General features: G+C 40.0%; 1 protein-coding gene across 8 annotated transcripts in view; it reads left to right on the top strand.

The window, feature by feature from the left end:
- LOC120550918 overlaps positions 1-12,445 on the top strand; it is a 92,547-nt gene that overhangs the window by 62,649 nt on the left and 17,453 nt on the right. For 3 of the 8 annotated variants that reach the window (XM_039787883.1, XM_039787887.1, XM_039787888.1), the window contains exons 2-3: positions 12,136-12,182; positions 12,266-12,349. The exons of 2 other annotated variants lie outside the window; for them this stretch is intronic. In XM_039787883.1, the coding sequence (XP_039643817.1) occupies positions 12,281-12,349 (69 nt within the window). In that variant the 5' untranslated portion in view covers positions 12,136-12,182; positions 12,266-12,280. The remainder of the gene's footprint in view (positions 1-12,135; positions 12,183-12,265; positions 12,350-12,445) is intronic. 3 more of the 8 variants (XM_039787884.1, XM_039787886.1, XM_039787885.1) reach the window with 3 other exon arrangements.

Here is a 12,445-nt window from a genome sequence, read left to right as displayed (position 1 = left end):
ACTGACACTTGTTGCTCTCATGTCATGTTGACTGCTACAAAATACATGAATCCATTGGTCACGTCTGCCTCTGGGCACTTTATTTATTTAATTAATGGTCTATTTTCACTGCAAATTTGTTCTGCCGCTTCTCTGTGTTCATTTATAGTTAACTCAGTTCTAATTAATGCAGAACACAACCAGCCTGTGATTGTCACCTAGGGTTCATGCAAGACCGAATGTACCAATTGACAAGGTGAGAAAGATGGATCAGCGACACACTTGTTTTCTGTTTCTAATTTACTGGAAAAACAAAGGCAAGTTCAAGCACACACACGCACACACATGCACACACAAGTGCACACATGCACACACTTGACATGCATTGATGAGGCTGAAGAAGAGCAAAATACAAATCTACTTTCTAACCCTGTCTCCCAGATATCACACACAAGTTTAGTTTCAAACTAACATCACATAAGCTGCATAAGCTCCTAACTGATTAAAAAGAGCACGGATCCCATTTGTTATGCTTCATAAATGCTGAACTGATGATGGCAGACTATACTGCACATTCATGATTTTCTATACACATTATGTTGCAGAGGTGGAAATATTAGCAACGGCTGATAGTAAACATTGCTGTGATTTTATTAAGCATTACAACTTCAGTTTGATAAATAAAATGTCAATTTTTTTTCTGGTACATCACCTGCTAGAGATCCCAGGGTCTAATCCCATAGGACTAAATTTAGCAGCAAAGTGGTCACATGGCTTATCACATATTACTTGCTTGCTGTTTGTTTACACCAGTGGCGACACAGTTGGCATCCAGTGTGTGTTTGTGACTGATTAAGAGGGAAAGCGAGAACCACAGAGGAGGGTTCATGGGTCTGTCTGTCTATATTAAAAGTTTCCCTCAGAAAGGGGCTGTTTTTAATTGTGTCTGGAGGGTGTGTTTGTTTTGTTTTCGCTGACCTCCCTGAGTGCATGCAGATGGTGCCTTGAACAGCTGGGACCAGCAGGGCTCACATCAGCCTGTTTGGCTGCGTTTATGTTTATCTTGATTCTGTTTCAGTTGATCTATTTACCAGGATTATTTACAGTAGATAGATGCACAGAGCCCTGACGCCTTCAGCGTCCAATACCCTTGGGATGAATTGGAACGCCGTCTGAGAGCCGCGCCGTATTGCCCGACATCAGTGGCTGACCCCATTGGTGCGCTTGGGGCTGAATGGGAGCAAAACCCTGCAGCCGGGTTCCAGCAGCATATTAATAACCTTGGTGTTTAAAGAAGATGTGTATCGACTACTGGTGTAGTGTTTGAGTGTGTGGTTGTCCAAATTCTTTGGCTATGTAGTATACTATTATGATAGATAGATAGATAGATAGATAGATAGATAGATAGATAGATAGATAGATAGATAGATAGATAGATAGATTAGATTTATTTCTCAATTTCTCTGCCTCTTTCTCACTCTCTATGTGACTGTGAAAGTGTGCGTGTGGATGTGTAGGTGACTGTGTGTAGCGGTGTGTGCGCCTGAGTCTGCGGTTAATAATTGAAAAATGTCCTCAGGGTTTGGTAAAGCAATGTGAGTTACCGTGTCCCCCGAAGGACAGTACATTAATGTAAAATAGCATTCAGAGAGACACGATTAACATAGAAAATATGGGAAAATATGAATGTACAAGATTAGACTGCTTTTTTTTCATACTTTATCAAACAGCACTCACCTGGATCAGTTCTTCCTGTGTCTTTAGGCTTGTCTTCATCTACATTTGAGTTTTTCCTTTTCTTTTATGAAAATCCACATGAAATACTATATTTATGCCTAAACAATGGTCATGTTTCCCTCCTATGAGACCTCTTTCTAGGACTCCTAAAGCTGTTGTCCTAAAGTCAACATATTGTACTGTAGGGAGTATTAATGTACTTTAGTAATTAACCAAGAGCTGAATATTAGCTGACAGGTACCTCACTGATTGGGAAGTTGTGGCAACTGTCTTCCTGCAACATCAGCTCCACATGGGAAAATTAAATTCCAGTGACTGACAGCAAGTGACGCAGCACATTACTGAAGACTTATGGGTTAATTTATAGACTTTAGTGTTCACAAAGAGCTCACGAAGAACTAATAATCATTTTGAGCATTATTAGACTGATGGTGTCTCTTTGCCTCCTGCAGTAAGTAACCACATTGCAAAGGCTATTTTTAAACGGAGTCCGATGCAGTCAGTCCACATAAAAACACAACGAGGGCTCCATTCACTTCCAGCTAACTTCACGGAGAACAATAAGGGCAGAACAGCATTGCCAATCTGTTTTAACTGAATTTTCTCTGTCTAGCTCAGCTAAAAACACGTTACCGTGTTGATCACTACCGGCAATGTGATCTTCACCTGTTCAACTGTTTTTAACTGATATTTTTACAGACACGTGAACTCACCACAGACAGTTGCCCTGCGCTTGGAGTCACGGCGGTGCGCTTCAGATAATGAACAGGGGAAACAGTGGAATGTATATTTGGTGTTATTTCTGAAAGAACGGGAAACACTGATATATGAAACTGCCAATTATATTAATTGACTTGTTTAACCCCTGGGTGCACCAGCACGTAATTTAGGATCACTCACATTTTTTCTGGCTCGAGGTCAGATGAGGACCTCTCCGCCACAGCTGTTTAGTCAGGATTAGGCATCTTAAAGGGGAAAGGGGAGACAGGTGGTGGAGCGGTTACTTCCACCATTGAGGTGAGGTCTGGGCTGGGCCTTTCAGGTCCAGGGACAGGTGTAACAGGCACCACAGTATTTTTCTTAATGAAAACCAATCAATAGATCTAGATTGTGATGTTGCTCAAGGAGGAGTGCAGAGCGCAGTTTCACACATGCACTCATGACTTAGTTCTTTCCGCCACCCTTAATGCAAAGAAGAATAAGAGGACCGATAAGAGGCAGAGTAGGAGCAGGTCTTTGCAGAATGTGGGTGATAAAAAAAATAAAATAATGCTACATACATATGCACACAGAGACAGACCCACTAAATATGAGGCGCACCGGTGCAACCAGTGAAAATGGTTAGTCGCACTTGACAGATATTTGGTTGCATCTGCAGCTACAAAAAATTGGTGTATTCTTTCTTTATACTCCTCCTCACCACTGGGTCATGTGTGCAGGTTAGGTATCAGTGGTCTACAAAAAACCCACAGCTGTGACAGGGAGGATGGGTCCTTGATGGCAGCATTCACAACTTGAAACGCATTCTGACAACAGTGGGTCTCGTGGCTGATATGTCAAACGAATGCTCAGGGGAATTTACGACAACACCAAATGTGTTGCCTGAAGCAAACTGTCAGGGAAAAAAATGAAATATGTCATGCTTAAAAATTTGTTCAATAACAAATCAAATTGCTGTCACTAGCAAACAAGTCAGGAAGTAATGAACTGGGTGTATGTGTAACCTAACATTCATTCGTTCCACAACAAACAAATTCTCTGTTTTCTGAGAGTGTGTAACTAGATCAACTGGAATAACCAGGGTATATCATATACATGTATTGTATTACGGTGGGCAACTCCGATTTTTGCCATAATCCAATGGATAATTCACAGGTGCTCTTCTTTTTTCACACATTTGCATGAGAGGAAGCCTCCACAGTGTTTTATATCTTAAGCTGTCTGTATTTTATATTATTTCATTTTACTGTTGACACTTAAACACCGAGTCTGAAGGATAAATTCCATTTTTCTGCAGATTTAAAGTCACAGATGATGGCATCTGTGACTTACGGTAGCGAGCTGTTTACTACACAATCACAATGTTGTTGGTCTGATTTAGCTTTTGGCCTTTGTCACGCATCATCCACATTCCTATTTGTCCAGTTTCTGTGTACAGTGATAAAGCAAAAATGTAAAATGAATAAATAAACCCTGATACAAACGAAAAGATCCCCTTCCTTTCTATTTGCAAGAAATGGGAAGAGAGTAAGTCCGAGACAGAGGGCCAGAAAGAGGAACAAGGAATGAATGTCTCTTGTCTCTTCTTCTAAATTCCACCTATGCTTAGGAGAAGACCCTCTGGGGCTTGAAGGGAAAGGTTTCCTCCTCTGATATGAATTACTGTAAGATCCTGTGAAAATTCCCTTTAATTACCATCCAGTCTGGGTATTGTTAAGGCCTTGCATCCCTGCAATGTGTCGTAAAATCTCCCCTTATTAGAAGTAAGGAGCAATGAAATCAAATAAGCACCTTCTAGTTGTAACACGTATCACAAACTGAAGTCAGTGATACACTTACATCGACTCAGTTACAGTAGCTTGGAAAATAGCGACATGGGGCACTGAATGTGATGAATTTACTGTTATCGGATGACAAATGAGACAAAAATTACCTAGCTAGTGCACCCTGCGGCCCCTCGGCCTTACTCCCCGCCGCTGGTAGACTACTTCGGGTGGAGAGCCAGGAGCAGCCTCGGAGACAGACCAGCAATTAGAGGCTGTAGCGTCTCAAATTCAGGCAGCGCATATCCCAGTGCTGGTGGTCACAGTGGGCTGAGGGTAGGGATGCACAATATATATATTTTTTTTATCGTCATCGCAACATCAACCGGCGCAATATACACATCGCTGCAGGCTGCAACATATCGCTATAGACACAAAACAAACTTTTTGTTTTAGGTGAAAGAAAATATCAGTAGAAAACTGCAATTTGTTCAATGAAAGAATGTTAGAAATTATTTCCTTTCATTTGTTTTAAATTCAACAACCAATGTGTTATATTTTAGCAGAATACTGAAAGCAGCAGAAATGCAGAACTGAGTACATTTTAATGTCTGTTTATTTATCGCAAGTAACATCGTTATCGCGATATTCTACAACGTTATTGCATATTTTCCTCATATCGTGCAGCCCTAGCTGAGGGCCAGCTGCAGTGCTCGGTTTAACCTGTGTAAAGACTGCGACAGAAAGTTTGCTGATCCGGTGGGAAGTCGGGATTTTCATTTCCAAATGCACATGTGCGAAGGCTCATAAAAAAACATCACTTTCCTCTATGGTTGTACAGGTTTCTGCACTTTTCTCCACACTGAGGCATGATGCAGTAAAATGCTAAATATCTTAAGATAGAAAAAATGGCTTTAGCCACAAAATATAAAGCTTAGATTGCAGTTTTGCATGTAGGCTGTACCATGCATAATTGTTTTGAAAAATGGTTGAATTATGTCTTTTACTGGAAAATTATGTTGTGCCCCCTTTGGTATGGATATATTCATGCGCGTGAATGTGTGCGTGTCCCTACAGTACACTGTGTGCATGCTAATGCGTAAATGTGCTTGTGTGCCTGTTTGTGTGACTTGAGTGTATGAATTATTTACTAGTAATATCTCATAAGAATCATATTATACAGACTGCACAAGACAAAGCCCTCCTGAACCCCATCACTGACTATAATCATTGCCCTCAGCCACAAAGAGGGAGAGAGGAAGCCGGAGAGAAGGAAATAAAAGTGTCGAAAGAGAGTAAAAAAGGTGGAAAGAAATTACTTCTCCTCACTTTGCCTGTCTCTTTATTTGCCTGTCTGCTTTCCCATATCTTCAACTCCTTTTTGTATCACTAGCAATCTTAATGTGATTCTTTGAGAATTTGAGTTAAATAATTGATTCAAACTTTCTATCTATTAGAACCAAAGTGGATGGTTGCCAGTTTGGTGCGCCACATTGGAAATCTGCTTTGTAATTTATCTATCCTACTTAGGGTTTCCACGGGGTCTTAAAAGTCTGACATTAGCTGAAATATTGTGTCTAGGTCTTAAATTACTTTTAAACTGGTCTTAATTTATCCATGTCCATGTAACGCTACCTCTTTTTTTTTTTTTGCAGTAGCGCAGAGATCGAAAAGTGGCTGATGGTTATCCACTGTGGTACATAGTGATCCACTGGCGGCACTGGCCGCTCACCGTTTAACGGCATGTGAACGTGGTAACGTTAGGCAACGGTCAGTGACAAACTGTTAAGTAATTTAATATATCCTTACAGATGTTCCCAAAGTATAAGAGCTGACATGAGCTAACATGGCTATTGTTAGCCTCGCTACCGTAGTGGCTTAATCCTACAGACAGTGCTTATGCCACACCCACGAACCATTTACGTTACTCATTAAAAGTGACCTTATGGTGAATAATGAATAACATTATGTATGCCTGGTTAATGTTTCGCAATGTGGAGTTTTGTATGATGGAATGTGTGATCACGTTCTACTATTTAACATACCAAAGGCGTCATAGAGATACAAATATATGTATAATTATGCAATCTATACTGGCGGTCAGTAGCGGAGTCGCAATCGGGAGAGTCGGGACTTTTCCCGGTGGGCCGGTAGTGTTTCGAGGCCTCGAGGGCCGGTCTGATAATAGTTATACATTGCAAGTTCTTAGCAACACCATCCGGCGGCCTGGTGGGCGGCCGCTGCTCACACTGGTCAAACTGTGCAGCCTCCGCTCAACCCATACGGCGGGCCGCAGCAGCCTCTTATTTCAGTACAAACACAGGCTAATCAGAAAGCACTAACCAAGTGCAGCTCACAAACATGTCTAGGATTTTAAGAAATATAGGGGGAAGAGTGAGCGGCCCCTCCCCAAATGGCATAGCCCTGGTCGGCCTATGATGTAAAGCCATATTGAACACCTCTTTTTTTTCAGGTCAAAATTATGGAGGACTTATATATGTTTTTTTCCTCTTCATGACGCATTTTTTGACTGATGCAACTTATAATCCGGAAAATACGGTACACTATTGGGTTATGAAAACATTACACCTTATCAGTTTAAAACTCAGACCCTCCACTCGCCTTGTCTGGAACCTGTAAGGTAGGTCAGTGGCTTTCCTTTTCTCAATTTGGCCGGCTGTGGCATAAGTTAGCTTGGCAGTCAGTTTCAATGTGCTGCTCTCTGGTGCTCTAAAACGGACATCAGAGGCAACGGAAGCATCTCTGCATGTAACGCTAGTTAACATTACACTTCGCAGCAGGTAACGTTAGCCGAACGTTAGCCAGTAGCTGCTTAAATACGGTTAAATACTGAAAGCTAAACGTTGTAGCGTTAAAGTGTTGTCGGAGAAACAACACATAACTTAATGATATGTTCAATTACAGTTGGTAAGTTAGTGGTGCATTCACTGTTATTGTAAAATACCCTTTTGTCATCTAGTGGTTCTTCTTTTTGTCGTATAACTGCAATTGACTAGTAAAATAAGTTTTGTTATAATTCTTATTACATTCTTAATAAAAAAATTATTTGACCATATGGCCTTAGCAATACACAAGCAGTGCTCTTCTTTATTTTCAAGTATCGATTCAGGCACTGTTAAGGCACCAAAACCATTTTATAAGTTTAATTGTTTTAGGACCGGTATCAGAAAAACCCCAAATGATACCCATCCCTACTCTGGGTCCTCCACAGGGTGACTAGACACCAGTCCTATAATGCAAATGAGGAAATCAGAGAATTGTTTCAGATGTTTCCCGACTCTGACATCTACCGCTTTTTGTTTTGTTTTTAATGTCGTGATGTAGGTCTTAAATTTCATTCATAATGGTCTTAAAAAGCTCTTAAAAAGTCTTAAATTTGACTTGGTAAAACCTGCAGAAACCCTTCCTACCATCTGTTTCCATCTTCCATGACATCTGACAATCTCTCTGACGGATGAATAATGAGTGTTTCACAGGTCACAACATCGCTTATCATGCCTAGATGATGACAAACTGGCCTCACACTAACAACTGATCTGCCTGACCGCCCCCCCTCACTCCAGCAATCAATCAATTAGGGTAATTTCAATTGATCAGATCTGCGTTACGGTCCACATAGCCGATAATGACACTAGGCTGGGTGTGAACTGCTACTCTTTTCCATCGGAGGAGAAGTTTTGATGCAGTGTGTTGGTTCTTTTGAAATCTTTCATTTTCCTTGTTGCTATTTTTCTCCCCCCATCTCTCCTAGCTCCCATCTTTCAGATGAATGAGTTTAAGAGGTCCAGGGGTCGAATCATCACCCACTGTCCCTCGGTGAAACAAACCAGCCCCACACCAATGATTGATATCTTGTATATGGCCACTCCTTCACTCCAGCCATCAATCAAGCATCATGTCTGTTTCCATCAATCAGATAAACAGTGATCCATTGCTTTAGGATGGAGGCAACTAGAAGTGATGGAGTTTAGGTGGTTTATTGCAACAGTATGCCTGTCAATCTTTCCAAACTAGCACAGGACATAATGTATGCAGTTAACTGTACAATGATAATGGCAGCAGATTTACCACCAAAACAATTGGTCTTTGAAGTAAACATGATTTTGTTGCTAATCAAGGGAACTCCATGAGTTGGCTAGAAACTCAAACTCCTGCTGACTTTTTAATGTTTCAAGTTGACTCCTTTTTTAAAGTGAGACACTTGCAAATGATTCAAATAAGCCCTTGAAGAATACATACTTAAATGCTAAAAGACTGAGGCTAAAGCTACATGTCCCTGTTAAAAAGTCACGTGTTGATCCATTTTGAAGACATGGAAGTAAAGGTGCAGCATTTCCCCTTGAATTGCCGGGTAGAGGTACTTCATCTTTGCTACAAATTAAAAAACAATTACACTCCTTTTGGCACAACCATGTTTGGATGTCTCCAATAGAAAAACATACAGACAAGAAAGACAAAAAAGGTTATCTTTTACAGGTAAATAATACCATCCATGACTGTCCCCTACATAATGGATGTTCCAGACTTTAATGGGTCTTTAACCCTGTAATGTGATGTAGTTAGGTAACAATATTCTCAGTACTGTATGTGTATAACCTGTACTGTATAATGTAACATAAGCTGCATTGTTTTTTTTGTTGTTGCACAAAATGTACATATAACTTTCTCCTGAGTACATTTCAGAATCTCTGTTACTTAACAATCTACATATTAAAAAATTAACCAGGAGTACTTTTATTATTACACCAAACTATCTTAATCACTTGTATAACAGCTATGGGGGGGAAGTGCACAGCACAATTATCACTGAGCAGGCTTTTGCTTTATTGCAAAATTCGGGGAGAAGCGCTGATGTAAGATTATCTTTCTTATCTTCCTTATCTTCTAAATCTGTTTAAGTCTGCTAATTGGGTTTTAATTTGTTCAAATCACGATTCTTATGGGAATTATCCCCAACTAACCCATTTAACTCAAGTTTAGAGCCTCAGAAAGGAAATCTTGTATTATTTTAAAAGCTTATGTGGCGTGATCTGATTTTAAACTCAATTGTAAACACAATCAGTGTGTACTTAGGCAAAATGTGTCCTTTTCTCATACTTCAGAACAAGAATGGAGAACAAGACTGGTGAGCAGTTCAAAACCCAACAAATGGGCAAAACATTTATCTATTATAAACTTTGCACAGAATTGGTGTTATAAAGTAAATCATTGTTTTATAAATTGTAAAGCCACAGTCTGTGTGAGCATGGTTCATTTTGTACCTTAAAAATAACTACCAGATATCAGCAAAAAACAGTTACTCTGTAAATACAACCTGTTCTTCTCCAGTAAACAGACACTCTTGTCAATATGTAACCATCATCCATCACTGGCAACAAGGCAGCATTGCTTTTGTTACTAGAAATTGCTTCCTTTTTCCTTTTTAAAGAAAAAGCTTTGATAACTACGAGCAGGTTTCCAGAGTAAGTAGTGTTCAAATTGTTGCTGTCAGCAGGAACCACATGATTTCCTTTTGGCTTAAGCTTTTACTTAAAAAAACATTTTGTTCAAAAGCAATACCACAGAGTGTGCACTCAACATTTATCTATCTGTATCTGCCTGTCTCTCTCTGCCTGCCACTCTTTTCTGTGTGTCTGTCATGCAGTTCAGCTCAGGTTTGAGCAGGGGGATTAGAACCTTCAACCATTTCTTCTTCTTTAATAGGATTTGACAGAGAGGGGCCGTGTGGGCCTGTGTGTGTGTGTGTGTGTGTGTGTGTGTGTGTGTGTGTGTGTGTGTGTGTGTGTGTGTGTGTGTGTGTGTGTGTGTGTGTTATGCTCATCATAGAGTCAGTGGTGCCGTAGTAACTCCCCAGTAACAGTCACATATGATGTCAACTCTGAGGTCGTCAATATCCTAATCCCTGTAGTGTGTGTGTGTGTGTGTAAGGGGGAACAGAGGGTCTGAGACGTCTCAGAAGCAATCCTCAAACCTTATCCTCTAAGAGCATCAAGTAGCAAAGACCAGAGCTTGTGTGTGTGTGTGTGTCCGTGTGTGTGTGTGTGTGTGTGTCCGTGTGTGTCCATGTGTGTGTGTGTGTCCGTCTGTCCGTCCGTCGGTGGAAGTATTCAGATCCTTTACTTAAGTAAATTATCACAACCTTACTTGAGAACTATTATAACTTCATTGTTAATGTACTCATTGTGCAGTAAAATGTTCCCGGTCAGTGTTTTACTATTATATATGATGTTTTTGGATTAATAATGCTGCTGCATTAATGTGTACTGCATGTTGCATTGCTGTAGTTGTTTGAGGTTGTGGTAGTAATGTTAACTACTTTATATACTATTGGCTAGATTAATCAGCAGCAATGCATCACATTCTATACGATTATCATGTGCTTTTAGCGTCGCTGTCCTGTGAGAACCACGGATCTCTAAAAAGACAGCTTTTCTTGGTGTCAGAAAAACAGCCCTGTTTTCAGCTTTTTGGAGATGTATTTTCCAGCTGATCCAAGACGGTTTCAAAATAGTTTATTTAGATTAAGAAATAGGATTTACGACAGGTGGACGCCGCTACAGAGCACACATTCTGACAGGTCACAGATCTCGGCTGAACACCGGAAAAGCCTGTGTTAGTGAGTATGCAGGTAAAAGGTAGCAGGAGATTTCTTTATATAGGCCTAATTGTATTTTAATTAGATTTTAGAAGTTATCTGCTGTAGTTATGGCTCATAGGGGGCCATCTCAGAAAAGGAAATTAAACGAAGAACAACTAAAAGCTAAAAGGGAAAGTGAAAGACAACTGGCACAATCCAAGTCACACTCGGTTGGACAGATGGAGACCATTACAGGATTGTAAATTATTCAAAAACGTCCCTGAATTGGCCCTCAGGTATGTAATATGTCTATTTCATTCATAAAATAAGTTTAGATTGCGCGATGTGGTTGTACGTCAGAACATTAACATTAACACATTATTTGAACATGAAAATTTCGACATTATAACATCGTAGATATGACCGAAAATACGGAAAAGCATAACATGTCACCTTTAAGCTGGCATACAAATAAGTGTGTCTTGTGTATGTCTTGTTTGAGATTCCTTCATTTTCTTTAACTATGACTGGAGTTTGTTTGTGCTGAATGTCTGTGTTTAACACTTTGGTATTGGTGACGCTGTCCAAGGTGATTAATCCATCTGCCTGGGGATATTTGAGGAAATAGTGGTTCCGATTGCCATTTTTATGCTGTAATCATCATTATCGTGGTGATTATAGTTATTCATAATACAAGTCTTTGTTTTATGCTCATTAAAAATCTCTAATAGTCAACTTTTAATGGACACGCTTTGATTAGCTTTGATTGATTTAAAAAAAATAAAAAAAAGTGCAACCTTTGATTGCTGGCAGATACTATTTAAAGACTTAAAGCACTGATCTGCTTGCTTTTGACGAGACATTTATGTTTACATTATGCATTAACAAGATTCCATTTAGAGCATGCATGATGTGGGCTTTATATCAGGGTGTGAAGGAAGGTTAGCGGCAGACACTAAACAAACAGCAAGCTTTTAAAAGAAACTGATAGAGCTTGTTGTTGCTGTTGCTACTTCTTTTTTCTTTACATCAATAATATAGCAATCACCTCAGATGTTGCCAATAGGCATGTTTATGTTGTGCAAAGTTGGAAGTCATCAAGAAAGAGCTTACGGTAAAAGCCAGGTCCATGTACACACAAAGTAGAGTTTCTTCCACAGTCCATTAATGCTGGACATTGATGTTTTGATGGTGATGGTCCTGCTGAAATGTTAATTGCTTTGGCTTATGGAATATTTTTTTGTGTTAGATGCAGTCTTCTAATTGAAATAATGCACAGTGAGCTGGTTTATGCAGCACAAGGCAGAATGAATCACGTGTTCTCATCCACCTCCACAGAGACTTGAGAGCTCAGGGTCAGTTACAGAGCAGCACCACTGGACCTGGTAGGATGAGTTTCTTGCTTGAGGTCAAATAGCTTGAACACAGGACTAATGTGTTAAAAGAAAGTCTATCTTCTCACCCCAAGCAGGAAAAGAGACAGATGCAAGCTGGGATTCCTGCATATGAGGAATTTGCTGTGGTTCCACATAATCTGGGTGCATTGACCAAGGTAAAACCATTCACTGAGAAGCTTATACTGTCCTCTCACTTTCATTTCCATAGTCCAAAAAGGATGAACTAACATACAGTAGTCCCACAGCCTGTC

Source organism: Perca fluviatilis, chromosome 21 (assembly GCF_010015445.1).
Source record: "Perca fluviatilis chromosome 21, GENO_Pfluv_1.0, whole genome shotgun sequence".
Classification (NCBI taxonomy): Eukaryota; Metazoa; Chordata; class Actinopteri; order Perciformes; family Percidae; genus Perca; species Perca fluviatilis.
The sequence above is the reverse complement of the archived record's forward strand: the minus strand, read 5'-3'. Positions and strand labels throughout refer to the sequence as shown.